Below are 26436 nucleotides of genomic sequence, written 5' to 3'. Positions count from 1 at the left end.
AAGAGAAACAAACATTTGTATTTATCCCAACTCTATAGCAAATAATGCTTACAAAGATCTGAAATTAACCTCAAACTGTCAAAAGGAAAGAAAACAGTAGAATTTTTATATGAAGGAAGGTTGAAAACTTGGCTTATAAAATATACAAATAAAGGGGAGAAAAAAAAACCCAGCATAAACAAATTATAGAATCTATCTCTGGTTTCATGAAAATTTAAAATTATAAAATGTCATACACTAAAATTTTTAAATATTTAGAATCAAATCATGAAAAATAAATGTTTTCCCAAGAAGGTTAAGATATATAATTTTTTCATAATACACATTATAGGATAATTAAATTACTCAAGGTAAAAGATCTGTGACAATCTTACATAGTGCCAGAGGTAGGAGCCCTATACCTGTTAGAACTAAAATTGGCTTTAAGCTATTAATTCTGATATATTCATCCCTGTTTCCTAATTTCCACTATACCAGTTTTTTCACCTACGTAACTTCAATTCATTCTTCAGGTCTCCATTTTAATGTTACTTATTCCAGGAGTCTGACCCCCAACTCCACACAGTAGGACAGAATGTCATACTGTATCCTCCCATGGAACCCTTTATTATCCCTATCATATTAACAGTTCATTTTAGCACCATGAAGGAAAGGACCATGTCTTTTAAAAACAAAAAAACTATTGAGATATAATTCACATACCATAAAATTACCATTTTAAAGCATACAGTTTTGTTTTTAGTATTAATATATTCACAAGGTTGTATAACCATCACCAGTAATTTCAGAACTTTTCATCACGCTAAAAGGAAACCCTAAACCCATTAGCAGCCATTAGCAGTCACTCTCCATTCCCTCTTCCTCCTAGCCCTGACAACCACTAAACTACTTTCTGTCTCTATGGATTTGCCCATTCTGGACATTTCATATAAATGGAATCATACAATATGTGGCCTTTCATATCCAACTTTTTTCACTTAGCATAAGGTTTTCAAGGTACATCCATGGTATAGCATGTATACTTCATTACTTTTCTGGCTAAATAATATTCCATTTTATGGATTATTCCATATTTTGTTTACCCATGCAACAGTTACTGGACATCTGGGTTATTTCCACTTTGGGGCTTTTATGAATAAAGCTACTATGAATATTCATATACAAGTTTTGTATAAACATATGATTTCAATTTTCTTGGGTATATACCTAGGTACAAAACTGCTGGATCATATGATAACTCTGTTTAAGTTTTCAAGGAACTGCCAAATTGTTTTCCAAAGCAGCTGCACCATTTTACAATCCCACAAGCAGTGTATGAGGGTTCCAATGTCTTCATATCCTCACCAACACTTTTCATTATCCATCTTTTTGATTAGTGCCATCCTAATGAGTGTGAAGTGATATCTCATGTGATTTTGATTTGCATTTCTCTGCTGGCTAATGATGTTGAGCACCTCTTCATGAATTATTGGCCATTTGTGTATCTTCTTTGGAAAAATGTCAATTCAGATCCGTTGCCCATTTTCAATTTGGGCTGTCTTTCTATTATTGAGTTATAAAAATTCTTGATATACTCTGGGTACTAGACCTTTATCAGCTATATGATTTTCAAATATTTTCCCCATCCTGTGGGTTGTCTTTTCACTTTCTTAAGAGTGTCATTTGACATATAAGTTTTTAATTTTGATGAGGTCCAATTTATCAATTTTTCATTGGTTGCTTCATGCATTTGGTATCAAATCTAAAATACCACTGCCCATTCCAAGATCACAAAGATTTATGCATTTTCTTCTAAGAGATTTATAGTTTCAGCTTTTATGTTTAGGTCTTTAATCCATTTTGAGTTATTTTTTGTATACAGTATGAGGTAGGGGCCTAAATTGATTCTTCTGCATGTGGAAATCCAGTTGTACCAGCATCATTTGTTGAAGACTATTCTCCTGCAGTGAATGGTCTTGCTACCTTTGTCAAAAATTTACCAGAGTTGTATAAGTTTCTCAACTCTCAGTTCTCTCCCATTGATCTGTGACTATCCTCCATGTCTCTTTTTGACTATACCTACCTAGCACAGAACCTGAAATATGAAAGCACTCAATAAAGATTTGGTAGGTGAATAAATCCCTTGTCAATAATAAAATGATTAAAGTGTGAGTTGAGCAATACCTTAGGGAGCATTATCCTAACCTAGTATTTAAAAAGCAAGAAACCGAGGCCTCAGAGAGGTTACCTGACTAGCTCAAAGGCAGAGAACAAATTACCTAAGAGCCAGAGACAGGACCGGAATTCAGCTTTCCTAACATCTGGTGCAGGGCTCTTTCCATAATATCATGCGGTTTCTCAACTAAACTGAATTGCCTTAACATCTGCCAATGTGTCTGCCTATGAGAACCAGCATGTATATTAGAGACAGATAGGCACGTATCCTAATACTTAATCGTAGGGGAACTCTTCATAAGTATAATTCACCAAAAAGCCTTACAATCAAAATGGGCCAGGAAATAATTAATATACCACTGAATGCAATGTTTCCCTCCAGACAACTGTCTTCTAACTTCACTTTCAGCTCAAGAACATAGCTAGTCATACTTTCAGTCCTTAAGATTATTCTAAATAGAAGAAAACCATTTGTGCAACAGTAAAAATAATAAAGCAATCAGGCGCCTAGTTCCATTACCCTGCTCTCCTCACCATTTCCCACCATCATTGTGATGCTTCACTCACTACTAACTGTTGTAATGAATGTAGAAATAGAGCAATCATCATAAATTTAACTTTCCTCTAGTATCCAGCAATTAGTCTGCCTCTTTCCAAAAACCAGAGAAATTTTACAGCAGCAGAACAGAAAAATAAAGGGAAACAAGCAACTACAGGAGAAGCCTTCTAAAAGATATATGGAGGATGTATGATTTAGAGGTACAGGGAAAACACTAAGTATTCAAACTTAATACTACATTTATGCATACAAGTAAGGGAAATGCTGTCCGTGCAAATGTTGTGTATACAGTATGTTTGAGCAGATCATGAATTGTCCTGTAGTCAAGAATATATTCGGCCTTCAGTTTAAACTACCTCTTCTCAAAATCTTTCCGAGTCACCCAAGCACAATTAACTTGTCCTTCCATAGTGCACCCACTCTTCCTTCTACACGACTCCATAACTGTAATGATTATAGCGTATTTTAATAGTTACCTCACAAGTTTGTCTCCCTTCCAAACTATCATCTCACTGAGGGCAGAAACCATGTGTTTTTAGTGTTGTGTTCAGTGTAGAATTTAGTATAGCCCTGGCACATAGCAAGCACTTTATAATTCTTTGTCGAATGAACATTTTCAAAATGTTTTGTAATACTGAACATACCTGTTCAAAAGTATCAATAACGAGAAATGTATTCATTCTTGCTGTGATAATTCCCAAATGTTATAGTTCACATATATACAGTTGTCATATTGTATATACACTTAGAGTATATGTACTTAGGATGTATATGTCATACACGTCCTTACTCTAAGTACAAACTTCAAAGTTGGCCAATCTGCTAAAAACAAACAAATCTAACTCAATACGTTTAGAGCTGAATGTTGTAGTGTTGACCATCTCTGCTAATAAGGCAATTTTATACTCCTAGCCAAAAACACAATAAAAAGTTCGAGACTAATCAACCACAAGCAGCAGGATCTAATTGGTGTCTTACGAAGGAGATGGGGAACCCTCTCTATAGAAACACGTAAAGGAATTCTTGAGGGCAAGATATTTTATGTTCACCAAAAAGAATTATAGATTAAACAAAAAAAATAAAATGACTGTCAAATACTGGTCTACTAGTAAATGTAAAAGCTTTGGAGTCTGAAAGTCCTGATTTTAAGATGTGCCTCCGATGTGACCTCTTTAGGAAGGTCACTTCACCTGTCTGTGACTCTTTCAGATCCTCTTTTGTTAAATGTGAATAAGAATGCCTATCTCACAAAGCTCCCTGTGAGGATCAAATGATATTGTATAAAGCACCTGGCACAGATGCTCAGACACTAGCATGTAACAGTGTTCGTTCCCTTCCTACCTGGCAACAGGTTGTCACTTAAGGAGCAGAGTCAGAAAACTCTCTTGGCTGAAAATATTTCTCCCAACAGATGTCAGTCAATGTTTCAAGTTTCACCATAAGGAAATTCTGTTTGGATTTTCAAAAGCCCCAATTAAATGTTAAAAAATCTGCCATTTAATGTATATATTTGTCTTTCAAAGATAACCTGTCAAGGCCCTAAAGTACTGGGGGATTTCTTTTGATAGAGATAAAACAGGGAAAGGCCTATGGAGGATAACTCCTAAATGAGGAGGTTGAAGGAAAAAGGAAAAAGCAGTGAAAGGGTCCTAGAGATAAACTTTTTCTACTTTATAATATTACAATCAGTCTCATCTAACTACATACCACTACATACACTCACAGAAAATCCATAAATTCATCAGTAAACCTGCATGCCAATTTAAGGTTATATTATTAAGAGGTGAAATTTCTGTTATTAAAACAAAAAAGATAAGTCCCAAACCACAATTTAATGATGTATTTTTGACCACTATTACCAAAGAAAAGATGTAGTCTAGGATAAACTATTTGCTCTATGTTCCTGCAAACTGTCAACTGTGTGCTCACAGTGTGAATTTTGATAAAATCGTAGTACAGATGGCATGATAGCTACGTCATATAAATTATTAATAAATTTACATAAAGAAAAAACTCAAAACCATTCCATTATCTTTACAGACCTGACCAAGACAATGTAATGTCCCAACTTACACTTCAAATTTATTCCTGTTATTAAGGTGCAACCACTACCACTTTTTTTCCAAGTCCAGCCCAAATTCTCAGTCACTCACCCGCCCTCCATCTTATGAATCCTGTGCTTCCTCTCCGCCTGTGGGCTCCACCAAAGGGACTCTATAAAGTAAATGTGGAGAATTATTGCCAAAAGTGAAAGAATTAGAGATACTTAAAGTTCTAGAAAGGCTAATAAACCCTTGATTCATTAACTTAGAGAGGAGAAAGTAAATCCACAAGCTAGAGGATAGGAATATATTATACTCCAATTCTAAAATGTCAAAATATGTCTAAGATTCAAAATGTCTGAAACAGAACTTTTCAAAATCCAGCAAAACAAATTTAGTATTATTTGTGGATGAAGACATAAATGATACTTCTGCCTTCCTGGGCTCACAGAAAAACACCCTTATCAATGAAATCAGAGAAAAGAAAAATAAAGATTTGAATAAAAACAATTAAGAATTGCATTTTAAAGATCATATACATATAAAGAATATTAAAGGTTCTCTTTTCTTCTACTCTTACCATTTTTATGCTACATCTATAAACCTAACATCTGCATCCATCTTCTCCTTGTCTCTTGATAGAGTGAAGAAAGCACCTCTAATCAGAATGCCTGCAATCCTCCTCTTCTTCCTACATTTCCCTTCATAATTAATATGATCACATATCCTCCATCAATGAAGAGAAAAATCACTAATGCATCTCTAATTTTCCTCCATTACCCCATATGCAAAATTTATGACAAGTCAAAATAATGACAATGATGACAACAGGTTAAACACATCACTTTTTATGTTAGAGGCACAGTGCTAAATGCTTTCCATAAATTATTTAATTCTCAAAACCACTGTATAAGATAGTGCTATGGACTGTTTGTGCCCCCGCCACAAATTCATATGTTGAAAGCCTAACCCACAACGTGATGGGGTCTTTGGGAAGAAATTAGGTTTAGATGGGGTCACAAGGGTGGGGCCCTCACGATGGCGTTAGTACCCTTATAAGAAGAGACATCCGAGAGCTTGTTGTGTCTCTTTCCACCATGTGAGAACACAACGAAAAGGTACTGCCTGCAAGCCAGGAAGAAAGTCCTCACCAGAACCCAAAAATGCTGAAACCGTGCTCTCAGACTTCACAGCCTCCAGAACCGTGAGAAATAACTTTCTGTCATTTAAGCTGCCCAGTCTATGATATTTTGTCATGGCAGCCCAAGCTGACTAATTCCCCATTTTACAAGTGAGAAAACTATGGCTTAAATAGACTAAATAACTTCCCTACAGAGGATCCAGGCTACATTGGTAGAGTCGGGATTTAAACCTGGCTTTTAACTAATACTGTTCCACTAATGTCTCTACAATACTGAGTTCCTAATAAGTAACCAACTATGTTATGTGCAAGAGATCAAAATAAAGTTGCCCTAAAAAACTCATACATTTAATCATATATTATAAACAAACATATGGACTGCCAAAGTATGAATTCCTCCAGGTTTGGTACCCAAGAAATGTTTATTGAAATAAACAGAAAAAACATCAAACAATAATACAATGTGTTGAGTGTTGTATGAGTAGGTCAAATAAAGTAACACAAAGGTTTCCAGAAGGAAGCAATTAATTCCAGGGGTGAGTGAGACAACTATTATGAGATAGGTAGAGTATGAAAAAAGTCATAAGTAAATGAAAGGCAGTCAGAACAGGGTACAATTAATTACAATTGGAGGGAATTTATCAGGGATTACTAGTAGATGTTACATATAAGCTGTCTCTTCAAAGACGAATAGAATATCACTTTTGGAATAAGAGATCATTCTAGGTTGAATGGACTATATGGACAAAAACATGGAGTTTGAAAATGTAGCTGCCTGTTCATTTTTGATCCCATATTCAACACTGTAGTTTACAGTATAAAATATCTGAACAGATGCCCCTGTCTCTCATAGCTTCCTTTTTCAAACCACTCTACAGAAAGTATAAAAGTAATCATCCTAAAACACAGATCAGATTGGCTCCTTGTTCAAAAACATTCGATAGTCCTACTCTGCCTACAAGATACTATTTAAATTCCTCAGACTAGAATGTTAGGTCTCTCACAATCTGTCCCTGTTTTTCCTTTCCTTCCCAATTCACCTTGAGTCATGATTCCCTACACTGAAACTACACCGGATTATTTGCTGCTCTTTAACAGGTCCTGTTAAAATGTCTCCGTCTGGACCATGGCACATCTTCAAGACCCATGTAAAAGAACTTCTTTGGAAATATAACCTTGCTTATTGTCTCACTTATTACTCTCTGTCTTACGTTACATTCCTACATGTATGTCTCCATTAAAGACTACAAGCTCTTTGAGAGATGACCCATACCCTACACAGAGAGTTATTAAAAAAAAAAAAAATTGAAGCAAATCTTTGAGTCTATATGTCTAGGTACTATACAAGGAGCTGAACGTTAAAATGCAATATGATAAGAGCACTACTAGACAAATACACAGAGTATTACGACAATCACCCAACTCAGCCTAAAGAGGTGCAGAACAGCTTCCCACAGAACATGACAAACTGATTCTTAAAAGACGAATATGAAGAAGACATAGGTAAAACATACACAGGTATGAAACAGTGCCACGTGTGAGAAGAACTAGAAGAAATTCAATGTTGCTAGAATGTAAAATATGGAGCCAGAAGTGGCGAAGTATAAAGCTATAGAGACAAAAGGCTGCATACAGTGTGTTGAGAAACATTTTATGCTGTGGGCCAGTGGTTTAGAACTAGTAAAAAGCCCCAATTCGTACTGTGCCAAAACCAGGTGGAAGTTATACTGTAAGACGTTTAAAAAATTGAATTAAACAGGTGGTACTGATATTTTCAAGTCTCAAAAGTCAAACAGATTAAAAAGGTATACAGTAAAGAGTCTCATCACACCTCTGTCATCTGCCCAGTTCATACCCTACTTCCTGGGGAAAAGTGTTAGTTTCTTCTTTTTCCTTCCAGAGTTCCTTATGCCAATAGAGCAAATAAAACTATATAATCTAGTTCCCCTCCTTTACACAAAAAGTGCTGTATAATATGTTCTGCACCTTACTCTTTTCCTTTTTACTTGCAATGATTTTTCCATGATTTTCCATATAAATACTATTCTTCCTATTCTTTTTCAACTGCATAATATTCCATTATACTGCTGTATCATTATTTACTTAACCTATCCACTATTAATGGACATTTGAGCTTTTGTTTCACTCTACTACAATATATTGTTTTGGTTGACATATATGAAGAAAATCTAGCCTTATGCAGATATGACTAGAAAAAGGGAGAAAAACGTTAATAAAGTTTTCAGATTATTATGGATAATCTCCAAATCTTTTGCTATTACATACAATATTTGTATGAATAACCCTGTATATACATCATTACAAAATGTAAAAATATACCTGAAGGATACATTCCTGAGATGGGAATATACATTTGTAATTTTGATACATATTATCAAATTGTCCCCAGAGAAACAGAACCAGTATAGATTTCCCACCAGCAATGAATAAGCAGTGACACTGCCTGGTTCCTCAGAGGATCCTAGTGAAATCTACCTTTTAAAATCGTAATCAAGGAAGAAGAATCCAGAAGAAGCATGACATAAACAATCAGGTCGAGAAAAAAACAGGAATTATGAGGTTCTGAAGTACAAGCAAGAAGACATGATTGGTCTCTAGTGTCAAATATTACCAGAGAGATCTAATAATTAAATAATAAACTAAACTATAAAACTTAAATAATTAAAGCAGTATGGTTAGTCATGAAAAAATAGAACAAATCAAGATAGAATAAAAACATACAGTAATGAAGAATAAAGGTAATTAAGAATAAAAGAAAGATAATACTATTCCCCACAAAAAGGAATCAGAGCTCCCTGGAGAAATGGTTGATTCTAGAGCTGGGAAACTATATGATGAGCCTGGAATATTTTATTGTGTCAGAAAGTCTTCACAAATTGATGGGAACATGTCAAAAGAATATAGAGCTAGCTTTTCAGGGCTTACATGAGCCAAATCTAGGGTAATTTGAGCATTTCAGAATTAATAATGATGGGAAAAGACTATAATCCATTGAATAAAATAGGATTCATGAAGGAGAACCTTTTTTTGTAGTGAAAAGTCAATTAAAATTAAAAAGGAACAACTAAATTAGAAAATCACCATGAATAACAAACAGCTGACTCAAACAAGAACCATAATTGCATGCTGAAACTCGTGGGCCAAAGTTTGAGGAGTAACCAGATATTTATATGGTCACAAAGTATCACACCACAGGACTTCCCTGGTGGCACAGTGGTTAAGAATCCACCTGCCCATGCAGGGGACACAGGTTCAAGCCCTGGTCTGGGAAGATCCCACATGCCGCGGAGCAACTAAGCCCACGCACCACAACTACTGAGCCTGCACCCTAGAGGCCACGAGCCACAACTGCTGAGCCTGCATGCCTAGAGCCCGTGCTCTGCAACAAGAGAAGCCACCGCAATGAGAAACCCGCACACCTCAATGAAGAGTAGGCCCGGTTCGCCTCAACTAGAGAAAGCCTGGGGGCTTCCCTGGTGGCGCAGTGGTTGAGAGTCTGCCTGCCAATGCAGGGGACACGGGTTCGAGCCCTGGTCTAGGAAGATCCCACATGCTACGGAGCAACTAGGCCCGTGAGCCACAATTACTGAGCCTGCATGTCTGGAGCCTGTGCTCCGCAACAAGAGAGGCCACGACAGTGAGAGGCCCGTGCATTGCGATGAAGAGTGGCCCCCGCTCGCCGCAACTAGAGAAAGCTCTCGCACAGAAACGAAGACCCAACACAGCCAAAAATAAATAAATAAATAAATACTTAAAAAAAAAAAAAAGAAAGCCTGCCCGCAGCAATGAAGAGCCAGCGCAGCCAAAAATAATTAATCAATAAAAAAAAAAAAAGTATCACACCACAAGATTCTTATTAATTACAGAGGGAATAATAATAACCTTACAATGGAGAAGAATCTTGGTAGACACCATTGTAACCAGTGATCAAAGTTAACATCACCAGGATTGGGACAAAGCAGTATCATGTGCTTCCTGATTAAAGTAGACTAAAGAGACATGACAACTGATGTATCAGTTGCATGACCAGACATCATGATGTCACATAATGATTCTTGCATGATGATCCAGGATTTTTTTGGAGAGGGAGGGCTATAAAGGTTATTATTGACAATATCTGGATAACAGCATTGTATCAATGCTCATTTCTTAATTTTGGTAACTATACTTCAATTATGTAAGATAACATCCTAGTTTTAGGAAACACACACTTAAGTACATAAAGGTAAAAGGGTCATCATGTCTCAAACGGTTCAGAAAATAAATCTATGTATTTGAACCTAAGTATCTTTAAATATATTTAAAATATTTCTATATAAATATATTTTAAATACCATATATTGATGGGGAAGGAGGAACAAAGCACTGAGACAGAGAGGACATGACAGGGAGGATAAGGAGAGAAAAAAGAAAGACAATGCAAATGTGGAAAATGTTAACCTTTGAGGAATGAGCATATGGACTTCTCTGTATATCCGCCTCTGTCAAATGCCTGTTCATATTCTTTGTCCATTTTTCTATTTATCTTAATGTTTTATGGACACACACTACAATAAAAATGTTAATCCTTATTTTTTTCCCCAATATGTGACGGCTTTTGTTACAGAGAAGATTTAGTTTTTACAAAATCAAAACTTTAAAAATCTTAATGCTACAATAATGATGATGTTTGGGTGATGTGGTTATGGATGCTTTATTTGTTTTAAGTTTTTTTAACTTATCTATATTTCACAAATCTTTACTAAGCACTTATTAATTTTTTAATGAAAAAAGGGTTATACTTTTATATTCCTTAAGCAAAATCCCAGCAGAACTCTTCATAGAACCTGATTCTAAAAATCAAATGGATTTATTTAACAATTTCTCTCTTAATAACCTTTGGAGACAAGAAGAGCTAAGCCAGTAGGGAAGAAGAGTAAAAAGAGTTTGAGAGAGATCAGTACTTGTTGTAAAGTGGTATTGGTGCAGGAATAAAAAAGCAGGCTAAAAGAGAGTACAGAGAGCCCAGAAGCAAACCCACATATAAAAAGAACAATATGATGGATTACTCAACAAATGAGATTGAGGCAATTATTATACTTTTAGAAGAATAATAAGATTAGATCCCCTTCTTAACACACCCCCTCACACACACACACACACACACACACAAAACATAACATCCTTAAGGTGGAATAAAGAAGAACTAAATGTGAAATAACTTTCTTAGGAATCTTATTAAAAAATGTAAGACACTCTGGCAGTGAGGCTCCAAGACAGCCTTCAATGAACCTCTCACATTGGTATTCCAGTCCCAGAATGGTCTCCTCCCACAATGAACAGGCTGAGTGACAGTCTGTGACTTCAAAGCCTAGATCATAAAAGACATTAGTTTCCACTGTGATCTCCTGGCTCACTCATTCAGGGGAAGTCAGCCTCCAAATTATGATAACATTCAAGTGGCCCTAGTAAAGGATCACATCAAGAGGAACTGAGGCCTCCCACCAACAGCCTACACCAACTCACTGGCCATTTGAGTAGGCTATCTTTAAAAGCAAGTCCTCCAGCCCTAATTAAACCTTCAGATGACTGAAGCCCTGACTGACATGTTGACTGCAACCTCATAAGAGACCAAGATCATAACCACACAAACACCCTGCTCCCAGAAATGAAAAGAAATAATAAATATTTGTTTCTTTTAACCAAATAGGTTTTGCTGGTAATTTGTTATGGAGCAATAGACAATAAATAAAAAGACTGTTATAACCTCAATGTAGGAAAGGAAGTTCTTAAAAATAATACCAGAAGCAAAATTATAAAGGAAAAGATTGACAAATGTATCTATATTGAAAATGAAAGGTTTTGGTACAAAAAAGTTAGTACTCATACAACTAAAAGGACAAGCCACAAACTAAAAGAAAATATTTATAATTCAAATAACAAATAATGAATATCAATTCCTGAAAAATTCCTACAAATCAACAAGGACAAACCATCTAATACAAAAAAGGGGGTGGGGCAGAGAGTAGAAAATGCAATTTATGAAAGAAATTACGTAGCAATAAACATATGAAAAGAACTAGAAACCCCATTAATAACCAGAGAAATTCAAATTTAAAACACCAAAATACCATTTCTCATACATCAGAATGACAAAAATTATGTCTGACAAGAAGAAAAGTCTCACAAACTGCTGGTGGAAGTAAACTGTTAACAACCACTTCAAAAAACAATATACAAAATCTAGTAAAGGTGAAGGCAGAGCATACCCTATGACCTAGCAATTTTCTATTTGCAATAAAAATTTCATATATACATGGGGAATGTACAAAAACATTTGTTGCAGCACTGCTTGTAATGGGTAAAAAACTGGCAACCACTTAAAGCTCTTCAACAGAACAGTTTTAAAAAGTGTGGTTTATTCATGCAAAACCACGCAGCAGTGAAAATGAAAAAATCAGAACTTCGTGTATCAATATAAATACACCTTAAAAACACAACACTAAAAAAAGGTTTATAGAGGCTATCAGTTGATTTTTCAGCAGAAACTGCAGGCAGAAGAGAATGGCACAATATATTTAGAGTGATGAAAGGGAAAAACCTACAACCAAGAATGCTCTACTCAGCAAGGCTCTCATTCAGATTTGATGAAGAAATCAAAACCTTTACAGACAAGCAAAAGCTAAAAGAATTCAGCACCACCAAACCAGCTTTACAGCAAATGTTAAAGGAACTTCTCTACACAAAAAAGAAAAGGCCACAACTAGGAATAAGAAAATTACGAAATAAAAAACATCACCAGTAAACGGAAACATACAATAAAGGTAGGAAATCATGAACACACACAAAGCTAGTAAGGAGGTTAAAAGACAAAAGTAGTAAAATCATCTCTATCCACAATAAGGGATATACAGAACAATTAGATGTAAAATACAATGTCAAAAACAGTAACTGTGAGGGGAGGAGAGTACAAATGTAAAGTTGTTAAAATGTATTCGAAAGTGAGAGATCAGTAACTTAAAACAACCAAGTATATATATAGAGTGCCATACAAAAACCTCATGGTAACCACAAACAAAAAACCTGTAACAGATATACACACAAAAAAGAAAAGGGAATCCAAACATAACACTAAATAAAGATGCTCATCAAATCACAAGAGAACAAAAGAAAAAGGGGGGGGAGACCTACCAAAACAAATTCAAAACAATTTAAAAAATGGCAATAAGAACATACATACTGATAATTACTTTAAGTGTAAACGAACGAACTAAATGCTCCAGCCAGAAGTCTTGGACTGACTGAATGGATATAAAAACAAGACCCACATATATGCTGCCTACAAAAGACTCACTTCAGATCTAGAGACACATAGAGAGTGAAAGTGAGGGGATGGAGAAAGGTATTCCAGGCAAATGGAAATCAAAAGAAAGCTGGAGTAGCAATACTCATATCAGACAAAATAGACTTTAAAACAAAGACTGTTACAAGAGACAAAGATGGACACTCATCCATCTATGATCAAGGGATCAATACAAGAAGAAGATATAACAATTATAAAATACATGCACCCAGCATAGGAGCATCTCAATATATAAAGAAAACGTTAACAGACATAACAGGAGAAATCGACAGTAATACAATAATAGTAGGGGACTTTAACGCCCCACTTAACATCAATTGACAGATCATCCAGACACAAAATCAATAAGGAAACAACAACCTTAAATAACACATTAGACCAAATGTACTTAATTGATATATATAGAGAACATTCCACCTGAAAGCAGCAGAATACACATTCTTTTCAAGTGCACATGGAACATTCTCCAGGAGAGATCACATACTAGACCACAAAACAACTCTTGGTGAATTTAAGGAAATTGAAATCATATCAAGCATCTTTCCTGACCACCAGGCTCTAAGACTAGAAATCAACTACAAGAAAAAAACTGCAAAAAAAACACAAACATGTGGAGGCTAAACAATATGTTACGAAACAACCAATGGATCACTGCAGAAATCAAAGAGGAAATCAAAAAATACCTAGAGACAAATGAAAACACAACAATGGGACATGGCAAAAGCAATTCTAAGAAGGAAGTTTATAGCAATACAAGCTTACCTCAGGAAACAAGAAAAATATCAAATAAACAACCTAAACTAAAGCAAATACAGAAAGAAAAACAAAACCCAAAGTTAGTAGAAGGAAAAAAATCATAAAGATCACAGCAGAAATAAATGAAATAGAAACTAAAAAAACAACAGAAAAGATCAATGAAACCAAAAGCTGGTTCTGTGAAAAGGTAAACAAAATTGATAAAACTTTAACCAGAGTCATCAAGAAAAAAAGAGACAGGGCCCAAATCAATCAAAATAGAAATGAAAAAGGAGAAGTTACAAATGACACCATAGAAATACAGAAATACATCATAAGAGACTACTCCAAGCAACTATACACCAATAAAATGGACAACGTAGAAAAAATGGACAAATTCTTAGCAAGGTACAGTCTCCCAAGACTGAATCCGCAAGGAAAAGAAAATACGAACAGACCAATTAACAGTAATGCAGGAATAGGGCAAGATGGCGGAAGAGTAAGACGCGGAGATCACCTTCCTTCCCACAGATACATTAGAAATACATCTACACGTGGAACTGCTGCTACAGAACACCCACTGAACGCTGGCAGAAGACGTCAGACCTCCCAAAAGGCAAGAAACTCCCCACGTACTTGGGTAGGGCAAAAGAAAAAAGAAATAACAGAGACAAAAGAATAGGGATGGGACCTGCACCAGTGGGAGGGAGCCATGAAGGAGGAAAGGTTTCCACACACTAGGAAGCCCCTTCGCGGGCGGAGACTGCGGGAGGCAGAGGGGGGAAGCTTCGGAGCCACGGAGGAGAGCACAGCCACAGGGGTGTGGAGGGCAAAGCGGAGAGATTCCCGCACAGAGGCTCGGCGCCGAGCAGCACTCACCAGCCCGAGAGGCTTGTCTGCTCACCCGCCGAGGCGGGCGGGGACTAGGAGCTGAGGCTCGGGCTTCGGTCGGATTGCAGGGAGAAGACTGGGGTTGGCGGCATGAACACAGCCCGAAGGGGTTAGCGCACCACAGCTAGCCGGGAGGGAGTCCGGGAAAAAGTCTGCAGCTGCCGAAGAGGCAAGAGACTTTTTCTTCCCTCTTTGTTTCCTGGTGCGCGAGGAGAGAGGATTCAGAGCGATGCCTAAACGAACTCCAGAGACGGGCGCGAGCCGCGGCTATCAGCGCGGACCCCACAGCAACAGGGGCGCAGAGGGAAAAGCGGAGAGATTCCAGCAAAGAGGATCGGTGCCAACCAGCACTCACCAGCCCGAGAGGCTTGTCTGCTCACCCGCCAGGGCGGGCGGGGGCTGGGAGCTGAGGCTCGGGCTTCGGTCGGATTTTAGGGAGAGGACTGGGGTTGGCAGCGTGAACACAGCCTGAAGGGGTTAGCGCACCACAGCTAGCCAGGAGGAAGTCCGGGAAAAAGTCTGCAGCTGCCGAAGAGGCAAGAGACTTTTTCTTGCCTCTTTGTTTCCTGGTGCGCGAGGAGAGGGGATTCAGAGCGCCGCCTAAACGAACTCCAGAGACGGACGCGAGCCGCAGCTATCAGCGCAGACCCCAGAAACGGGTATGAGACGCTAAGGCTGCTGCTGCCGCCACGAAAAAGCCTGTGTGCAAGCACAGGTCACTATCCACACTGCCCCTCCCGGGAGCCGGTGGAGCCCACCACGGCCAGGCTCCCGTGATCCGGGGACAACTTCCCCAGGAGAACGCATGGCGCGCCTCAGGCTGTTGCAACGTCACGCCGGCCTCTGCCGCCGAAGGCTCGCCCCGCATCCATATCCTTCCCTCCCCCCCGCCCGAGTGAGGAAATAGTTAATCAAGTCCTGGAAGCACGGAGAGTCCCATACAGGATAAATCCAAGGAAAAACACGCCAAGACACATATTAATCAAACTGTCAAAATTTAAATATAAAGAAAACATGAAAAGCAGCAAGGGAAAAACAACAAGTAACACACAAGGGAATCCCCATAAGGTTAACAGCTGATCTCTCAGCAGAAACTCTGCAAGCCACAAGGGAGTGGCAGGATATACTTAAAGTGATGAAGGAGAAAAACCTACAACCAAGATTACTCTACCCAGCAAGGTTCTCATTCAGATTTGATGGAGAAATCAAAACCTTTACAGACAAGCAAAAGCTGAGAGAGTTCAGCACCACCAAACCAGCTTTACAACAAATGCTAAAGGAACTTCTCTAGGCAAGAAACACAAGAGAAGGAAAACACCTACAATAACAAACCCAAAACATTTAAGAAAATGGGAATAGGAACATACATATCGATAATTACCTTAAATGTAAACGGCTTAAATGCTCCCACCAAAAGACACAGACTGGCTGAATGGATACAAAAACAAGACCCGTATATATGCTGTCTACAAGAGACCCACTTCAGACCTAGAGGCACATACAGACTGCAAGTGAGGGGATGGAAAAAGATATTCCATGCAAATGGAAATCAAAAGAAAGCTGGAGTAGCAATTCTCATATCAGACAAGATAGACTTTAAAATAAAGACTATTACAGAGACAAAGAAGGACACTATATAATGATCAAGGGATCGATCCAAGAAGAAGGTATAACAATTGTAAATATTTATGCACCCAACATAGGAGCACCTCAATACACAAGGCAAATGCTAACAGCCATAAAAGGGGAAATTGACAGCAACACAATCATAGTAGGGGACTTTAACACCCCACTTTCACCAATGGACAGATCATCCAAAATGAAAATAAATAAGGAAACACAAGCTTTAAATGATACATTAAACAAGATGGACTTAATTGATATTTATAGGACATTCCACCCAAAAACAACAGAATACACATTTTTCTCAAGTGCTCATGGAACATTCTCCAGGATAGATCATATCTTGGGTCACAAATCAAGCCTTGGTAAATTTAAGAAAATTGAAATAGTATCAAGTATCTTTTCCGACCACAATGCTATGAGACTAGATATCAATTACAGGAAAAGATCTCTAAAAGATACAAACACATGGAGGCTACACAATACACTACTTAATAACGAAGTGATCACTGAAGAAATCAAAGGGGAAATCAAAAAATACCTAGAAACAAATGACAATGGAGACACGATGACCCAAAACCTATGGGATGCAGCAAGAGCAGTTCTAAGAGGGAAGTTTATAGCAATACAAACCTACATCAAGAAACAGGAAACATCTCGAATAAACAACCTAAGCTTGCACCTAAAGCAATTAGAGAAAGAAGAACAAAAAAACCCCAAAGCTAGCAGAAGGAAAGAAATCATAAAGATCACATCAGAAATAAATGAAAAAGAAATGAAGGAGACAATAGCAAAGATAAATAAAACTAAAAGCTGGTTCTTTAAGAAGATAAACAAAATTGATAAACCATTAGCCAGACTCATCAAGAGAAAAAGGGAGAAGACTCAAATCAATAGAATTAGAAATGAAAAAGGAGAAGTAAAGACTGACACTGCAGAAATACAAACGATCATGAGAGATTACTACAAGCAACTCTATGCCAATAAAATGGGCAACCTGGAAGAAATGGACAGATTCTTAGAAATGCACAAACTGCCGAGACTGAACCAGGAAGAAATAGAAAATATAAACAGACCAATCACAAGCACTGAAATTGAAACTGTGATTAAAATTCTTCCAACAAACAAAAGCCCAGGACCAGATGGCTTCACAGGTGAATTCTATCAAACATTTAGAGAAGAGCTAACACCCATCCTCCTCAAACTCTTCCAAAATATTGCAGAGGGAGGAACACTCCCAAACTCATTCTACGAGGCCACCATCACCCTGATACCAAAACCAGACAAAGATGTCACAAAGAAAGAAAACTACAGGCCAATATCACTGATGAACATAGATGCAAAAATCCTCAACAAATTACTAGCAAACAGAATCCAACAGCACATTAAAAGGATCATACACCATGATCAAGTGGGGTTTATTCCAGGAATGCAAGGATTCTTCAATATACACAAATCAATCAGCGTGATATACCATATTAACAAATTGAAGGAGAAAAACCATATGATCATCTCAATAGATGCAGAGAAAGCTTTTGACAAATTTCAACACCCATTTATGATAAAAGCCCTGCAGAAAGTAGGCATAGAGGGAACTTACCTCAACATAATAAAGGCAATACATGACAAACCCTCAGCCAACATTGTCCTCGATGGTGAAAAACTGAAACAATTTCCACTAAGATCAGGAACAAGACAAGGTGGCCCACTCTCACCACTATTATTCAACATAGTTTTGGAAGTGTTAGCCACAGCAATTAGAGAAGACAAAGAAATAAAAAGAATCCAAATCAGAAAAGAAGAAGTAAAGCTGTCATTGTTTGCAGATGACATGATACTATACATAGAGAATCCTAAAGATGCTACCAGAAAACTACTAGAGCTAATCAATGAATTTGGTAAAGTAGCAGGATACAAAATTAATGCACAGAAATCTCTTGCATTTCTATACACTAATGATGAAAAATCTGAAAGTGAAGTTAAGAAAACACTCCCATTTACCATTGCAACAAAAAGAATAAAATATCTAGGAATAAACCTACCTAAGGAGGCAAAAGACCTGTATGCAAAAAATTATAAGACACTGATGAAAGAAATTAAAGATGATACAAACAGATGGAGAGATATACCATGTTCTCGGATTGGAAGAATCAACATTGTGAAAATGACTCTACTACCCAAAGCAATCTACAGATTCAATGCAATCCCTATCAAACTACCACTGGCATTTTTCACAGAACTAGAACAAAAAATCTCACAATTTGTATGGAAACACAAAAGACCCCGAATAGCCAAAGCAATCTTGAGAACGAAAAATGGAGCTGGAGGAATCAGGCTCCCTGACTTCAGACTGTATTACAAAGCTACAGTAATCAAGACAGTTTGGTACTGGCACAAAAACAGAAATATAGATTAATGGAACAGGATAGAAAGCCCAGAGATAAACCCATGCACATATGGTCACCTTATCTTTGATAAAGTAGGCAAGCATATACAATGGAGAAAAGACAGCCTCTTCAATAAGTGGTGCTGGGAAAACTGGACAGGTACATGTAAAAGTATGAAATTAGAACACTCCCTGACACCATACACAAAAATAAACTCAAAATGGATTAAAGACCTAAGTGTAAAGCCAGACACTATCAAACTCTTAGAGGAAAACATAGGCAGAACACTCTATGACATACATCACAGCAAGATTCTTTTTGACCCAGCTCCCAGAGAAATGGAAATAAGAACACAAATAAACAAATGGGACCTAATGAAACTTAAAAGCTTTTGCACAGCAAAGGAAACCATAAACAAGACCAAAAGACAACCATCAGAATGGGAGAAAATATTTGCAAATGAAGCAACTGACAAAGGATTAATCTCCAAGATTTACAAGCAACTCATGCAGCTCAATAACAAAAAAACGAACAACCCAATCCAAAAATGGGCAGAAGACCTAAATAGACATTTCTCCAAAGAAGATATACAGATGGCCAACAGACACATGAACGAACGCTCAACATCATTAATCATTAGAGAAATGCAAATCAAAACTACAATGAGATATCATCTCACACCGATCAGAATGGCCATCATCAAAAAATCTACCAACAATAAATGCTGGAGAGGGTGTGGAGGAAAGGGAACACTCTTGCACTGTTGGTGGGAATGTAAATTGATACAGCCACAATGGAGAACAGTATGGAGGTTCCTTAAAAAACTACAAATAGAACTACCATACGACCCAGCAATCCCACTACTGGGCATATATCCTGAGAAAACCATAGTTCAAAAAGAGTCATGTACCAAAATGTTCATTGCAGCTCTATTTACAAGAGCCAGCACATGGAAGCAACCTAAATGTCCATCGACAGATGAATGGATAAAGAAGATGTGGCACATATATACAATGGAATATTAGTCAGCCATAAAAAGAAATGAAATGGAGGTATTTGTAGTGAGGTGGATGGACCTAGAGACTGTCATACAGAGTGAAGTAAGTCAGAAAGAGAAAAACAAATACAGTGTGCTAACACATATATATGGAATCTAAGGGAAAATAAAGGTCATGAAGAACCTAGTGGCAAGACGGGAATAAAGACACAGACCTACTAGAGAATGGACTTGAGGATATGGGGAGGGGGAGGGGTAAGATGTGACAGGGTGAGAGAGTGGCATAGACATATATACACTACCAAATGTAAAATAGATAGCTAGTGGGAAGCAACCACATAGCACAGGGAGATCAGCTCAGTGCTTTGTGACCACATAGAGGGGTGGGATAGGGAGGGTGGGAGGGAGGGAGATGCAATAGGGAAGAGATATGGGAACATATGTATATGTATAACTGATTCACTTTGCTATAAAGCAGAAACTAACACACCATTGTAAAGCAATTATACTCCAATAAAGATGTTTAAAAAAAAGCAGTAATGTAATTAAATCAGTAATTTAAAAACTCCCCAAACAAACAAAAGTCCAGGACCAGATGGCTTCACAGGTAAAGTCTACCAAACATTTAGAGAAGCATTAACACCTATCCTTCTGAAACTATTCCAAAAAATGGCAGAGGAAGGAAAACTTCCAACCTCACTCTATGAAGCCACCATAACCCTAATACCAAAACCAGAAAAAGATATCACAATAAAAGAAAATTACAGGCCAATATCATAGATGAACATAGACGTAAAAATCCTAAACAAAATACTAGCAAACAGAATCCAAAAATACCTTAAAAAGATCACACGCCATGTCAAATGGGATTTGTCCCAGGGATGCAAGGATTTTTCAGTATCAGCAAGTCAATGTGATACACCACATTAACAAATTGAAGAATGAAGCAACCTAAACGTCCATCGACAGATGAATGGATAAAGAAGATGTAGTACATATATACAATGGAATGTTACTCAGCAATTAAAATGAATGAAATAATGCCATTTGCAATAACGTGGATGGACCTGGAGATTATCATTCTAAGTGAAGTAAGTCAAGACAGAGAAAAACAAATAACATATGATATTGCTTATATGAGGAATCTAAAACAAAAATGATATAAACGAACTTATCTAAAATACAGAAACAGACTCACAAACTTAGAGAACACACTTATGGTTACTAGGGGGGAAGGGTGGGCGGGGAGGAACAGATTGGGAGTTTGGGATTGACATGTACACACTGCTATATTTAAAATAGATAGCCAACAAGGACTTACTGTACAGCACAGGGAACTCTGCTCAATACTCTGTAATAACCTAAATGTGAAAAGAATTTGAAAAAGAATAGATACATGTATATGTATAACTGAATCAATTTGCTGTACGCCTGAAACTAACACAACACTGTTAATCATCTCTACTCCAATATAAAATAAAAATTAAAAAAAAAAATTGAAGAACGAAAACCTCAATAGATCACCTCAATAGATGCAAAAAAGCTTTTGATAAAATTCAACATCCATTTATGATAAAAATTCTCCAGAAAGTGGGCATAGAGCAAACATACCTCTACATAATAAAGCCCATGTATGACAAACCCACAGCTAACATCATACTCAATGGTGAAAAGATAAGACAAGGATGCCCACTCTCACCACTTTTATTCAACAGTTTTGGAAGTCCTAGCCACAGCAATCAGAGGAGAATAAGAAATAAAAGGAATCCAAATTGGAAAGAAAGAAGTAAAACTGTCACTGTTTGCAGATGACATAATACTGTACACAGAAAATCCTCAAGTAGCCACCAAAAAACTACTAGAGCTCACCAATAAATTAGATAAAGTTGCAGGATACAAAACTAACATACAGAAATCTGTTGCATTTCTATACACTAACAATGAAATATCAGAAAGAGAAATCCCATTTACCATCACATCAAAAAGAATAAAATAGCTAGGAATAAACCTTCCTAAGGAGCCAAAAGACCAGCACCCCACAAACTGTAAGACACTGATGAAAGAAACTGAAGATGACACAAACATATGGAAAGATATCATTTTCCTCAATTGGAAGAATCAATAATTGTCAAAATAACCACATTACCCAAGGAAATCTATATATTCAATGCAATCCCTATCAAATTACCAATGGCATTTTTCACAGAACTAGAACAAATAATTTTAAAATTTATATGGAAACATAAAAGACCCCGAATAGCCAAAACAATCTTGAGAAAGAAGAACTGAGCTGGAGGAATAAGGCTCCCTGACTTCAGACTATACTACAAAGCTACTGTCATCAAAACAGTATGATACTGGCACAAAAACAGACACATAGATCAAAGGAACAGGATAGAAAGTTCAGGAATAAATCCTCACACCTATGGTCAATTAATCTATGACAAAAGAGGCAAGAATATACAATGAAGAAAAGACAGTCTCTTCAGTAAGCGGTGATGGAAAAACTGGACAGCTACATGCAAAAGAATGAAATTAGAACATTCTCTAACACCATACACAAAAATAAACTCAAAACAGATTAAAGACCTGAATGTAAGACTGGATACTATGAAACTCCTAGAGGAAAACATAGGCAGAACACTCTTTAACATAAATCACAGCAATACTTTTTTGAATCCATCTCCTAGAGTAATGAAAATAAAAGCAAAATTAAATAAATGGGACCTACTTAAACTTAAAAGCTTTTGCACAGCAAAGAAAACCATAAACAAAATGAAAAGGCAACCTGAAGAATGGGAGAAAATATTTGTAAATGATGCAACCAACAAGGGATTAATTTCCAAAATATACAAACAGTTCATACAGGTCAATATCAAAAAACAACCTAATCAAAAAAATGGGCAAAAGACCTAAATAGACATTTCTCCAAAGAATACATACACATGGTCAACAGGCACATGAAAAGATGCTCAACATCACCAATTATTAGAGAAATACACATCAAAACTACAATGAGGTATCACCTCACATCAGTCAGAATAGCCATCATCAGAAGGTCTACATATAATAAATGGTGGAGAGGGTGTGGAGAGAAGGGAACCCTGCTACACTATTGATAGGAATGTAAATGGGTGCAGCCACTATGAAGAAAAGCATAGAGGTTCCTTAAAAAACTAAAAATAGAGTTACCATATGATGCAGCAATTCCACTCCTGGGCATGTATCCAGAAAAGATGAAAACTCATATTTCAAAAAGATACATGCACCCCAATATTCATAGCAGCACTATTTATAATAGCCAAGGCATGGAAGCAACCTAAATGTCCACTGACAGAGGAATGGATAAAAAAGATATGAGATATATAGATATATAGATATATAGATATCTATATATATATATGTGTATGTATATATATAATGGGATATTACTCAGCCACAAAAAAGAACGAAATAATGCCATTTGCAGCAACATGGATGGACCTAGAGATTACCATACTAAGTGAAGTAAGTCACACAGATAACACAAAAGTCATGATATCACTTATATGTGGAATCTAAAAAAAATGATACAAATGAACTTATTTACAAAACAGAAATAGACTCACAGGCATTGAAAACAAACTTATGGTTACCAAAGGGGGAAGCGGGGGAGGTATAAATTTGGAGTATGGCATTAACAGATACATGTTACTATATACAAAATAGGTAAGCAAGGGCCTACTGTATAGCACTATATTCAATAACTTGTAATACCCTATAATGGAAAAGAATCTGAAAAAGAATTGATATATATATGTATATATGTATAACTGAATCCCTTTATTGTACACCTAAAACTATCACAACAATGTAAATCACCTACTTCAATAAAAAAAAGAAAAAAGTTGGAGAAGATACGTGCAGTATGGTATCATTTATAAAAAGTTTGAAAACATACTAGTTCTATTATTAATATATGCATATATACATAAGAAAATATTTTAAATATAAATGCATGAGAATGGCAAACACAGAACTAGGTATACCTCTGGATAAGCAGGGTAAAAGGAGATGGAGTAATATGAGAGGGACGCATAAACTTCAAGTACATCTGTAATGCTCGATTAATTAAAAAAAAGGATCTGATACTAAAATATAATAAAGCTAGAAGACGGGTACTTGAGTGCTTATCTTATTATTCTCTATAGTTTTTCGTTTGCTTGAATATTCCAAAACAGAATGCTTTTAATCAAAATATAATGGCAGATAACCAACTTAAGAAATATTTGCAGAAAAGATCAAAAGAGAGTTTATACAAATTGATAAGACAACCCAGCATTACATTCAGTGAACACAACCTGTAAGAGACAAAGTTTTTTTTCTTCTGTAAGAGACAAATGGTATGCAAAAAAAATTAACAAAATTAGAAACCGTAAATACATAGCACAGAAATACATAGCAAAATGTACAAGCTCAAGCTCATTAGTAACACTTCATTCAAAAAATATCCATTGAGTGCCTAAAGGTCCAGACGCTATTCCAGGCTCTGGGAATACAGCAGTGAACGCTATAACTCTCATACATGAAGCTCATATTCTCAAAGGGGGAGGCAGTCAATAAAAATATAAACAAACAGGAAGTCACATGCTGGTAAATGCTTTAAAAATATTAGAACAGGTGATGTGGTAGAGATGAGGGAGGAAGAAAAGGATACTTTGGGTGTTCAAAAACTCTAGAAGAAGTACACTTGTCCTGAGAAGTAAATAATAAAAAATCCTTCAAAAAGGTAAGGAAAGCCTCCTCAGGCTCAGCCTGTACCTTGGCTGAGCTGCGGCCACCTTCTTGCTGGGGACCTTGTTCTCCCTGGTCTGCCAGAGCCCGTGAGCCCTGTCGCCCAACTTCACCGCCATCTGGAGATGGTTGGCTGCTGCCACCCACCTCTGGGCAGAGGGGACACCTTCAAGATGGCGGAGGAGTAAGACGTGGAGATCACCTTCCTCCCCACAAATATATCAAAACTACATGTACATGTGGAACAACTCCTACAGAACATCTACTGAATGCTGGCAGAAGACCTCAGACTTCCTAAAAGTCAAGAAACTCCCCACGTACCTGGCCGAGTGGCTGACAGGGTCTTGGTGCTCTGGCAGGGTATCAAGCCTGTGTCTCTGAGGTGGGAGAGCCGAGTTCAGGACATTGGTCAACCAGAGACCTCCCAGCCTCACATAATATCAAATGGCGAAAGCTCTCCCAGATATCTCCATCTCAACGCTAAGACCCAGCTCCCCTCAATAACCAGCAAGCTACAGTGCTGGACACCCCATGCCAAACAACTAGCAAGACAGGAACACAAGCCCACCCATTAGCAGAGAGGCTGCCTAAAGTCATACTAAGGTCACAGACACCTCACCTCAAAAAACACCACTGGACATGGTCCTGCCCACCAGAAAGACAAGATCCAGCCTCATCCACCAGAACACAGGCACCAGTCCCCTCCACCAGGAAGCCTACACAACCCACTGAACCAACCTTATCCACTGGGGGCAGTCACCAAAAACAACAGGAACTATGAACCTGATGAGCCTGCAGCCTGCAAAAAGGAGACCCCAAACACAGTAAGTTAAGCAAAATGAGAAGACAGAAAAACACACAGCAGATGAAGGAGCAAGGTAAAAACCTACCAGACCAAACAAATGAAGAGGAAATAGGCAGTCCACTTGAAAAAGAATTCAGAGTAATGATGCTAAAGATGATCCAAGATCTTGGCAACAGAATGGATGGAGAAAATACAAAAACGTTTAACAAGGACCTAGAAGAACTAAAGAGCAAACAAACAATGATGAACAACACAATAAATGACATTAAAAATTCTCTAGAAGGAATCAATAACAGAATAACTGAGGCAGAAGAATGGATAAGTGACCTGGAAGATAAAATAGTGGAAATAACTGCCGCAGAGCAGAATAAAGAAAAAAGAATGAAAAGAATTGATGACAATTTCAGAGACTTCTGGGACAACATGAAATGCACCAACATTCGAATTACAGGGGTCCTAGAAGAAGAAGAGGAAAAAAAAGGGACTGAGAAAATACTTGAAGAAATTAATAGTTGAAAACTTCCCTAATATGGGAAAGGAAACAATCAAGTCCAGGAAGCGGAGAGAGTCCCATACAGGATAAATCCAAGGAGAAACATGCCAAGACACATATTAAGTAAACTATCAAAAATTAACTAAAAAGAAAAGATATTAAAAGCAGCAAGGGAAAAACAACGAACAACATACAAGGGAATCCCCATAAGGTTAACAGCTGATCTTTCAGCAAAAACTCTGCAAGCCAGAAGGGAGTGGCAGGACATATTTAAAGTGATGAAAGGGAAAAAACCACAACCAAGATTACTCTACCCAGCAAGGATCTCATTCAGATTCAACGGAGAAATTAAAACCTTTACAGACAAGCAAAAGCTAACAGAATTCAGCACCACCAAACCAGCTCTACAACAAATGCTAAAGGAATTTTTCTAGGCAGGAAACACAAGAGAAGGAAAAGACTTATAATAACAA

The 26436-nt window shown here is 37.2% G+C and overlaps 1 protein-coding gene, 1 long non-coding RNA gene and 1 pseudogene across 6 annotated transcripts in view; 1 reads left to right on the top strand and 2 right to left on the bottom strand.

The window, feature by feature from the left end:
- The window catches only part of LOC309605611, an 867207-nt gene extending 841192 nt beyond the window's left edge, over window positions 1-26015 (top strand). Inside the window, exon 2 of the long non-coding RNA XR_014231438.1 lies at window positions 20065-26015. This is a non-coding gene — a long non-coding RNA (uncharacterized lncRNA). The remainder of the gene's footprint in view (window positions 1-20064) is intronic.
- The window catches only part of LOC309605352 (tigger transposable element-derived protein 1 pseudogene), a 485483-nt pseudogene that overhangs the window by 98669 nt on the left and 360378 nt on the right, over window positions 1-26436 (bottom strand). The gene's annotated exons all lie outside the window — the stretch shown is intronic.
- Window positions 1-26436, bottom strand: part of AKT3 (AKT serine/threonine kinase 3) — a 387341-nt gene that overhangs the window by 302310 nt on the left and 58595 nt on the right. The window contains exon 4 of one of the 4 annotated variants that reach the window (XM_082340891.1): window positions 4867-4927. The exons of the other annotated variants lie outside the window; for them this stretch is intronic. Within the exon in view, the coding sequence (XP_082197017.1) occupies window positions 4867-4927 (61 nt within the window). The remainder of the gene's footprint in view (window positions 1-4866; window positions 4928-26436) is intronic. 4 annotated transcript variants of the gene reach the window in all.

Source organism: Balaenoptera borealis (assembly GCF_965194805.1).
Source record: "Balaenoptera borealis genome assembly, chromosome: 1".
NCBI lineage: Eukaryota > Metazoa > Chordata > Mammalia > Artiodactyla > Balaenopteridae > Balaenoptera > Balaenoptera borealis.
The sequence above is the reverse complement of the archived record's forward strand: the minus strand, read 5'-3'. Positions and strand labels throughout refer to the sequence as shown.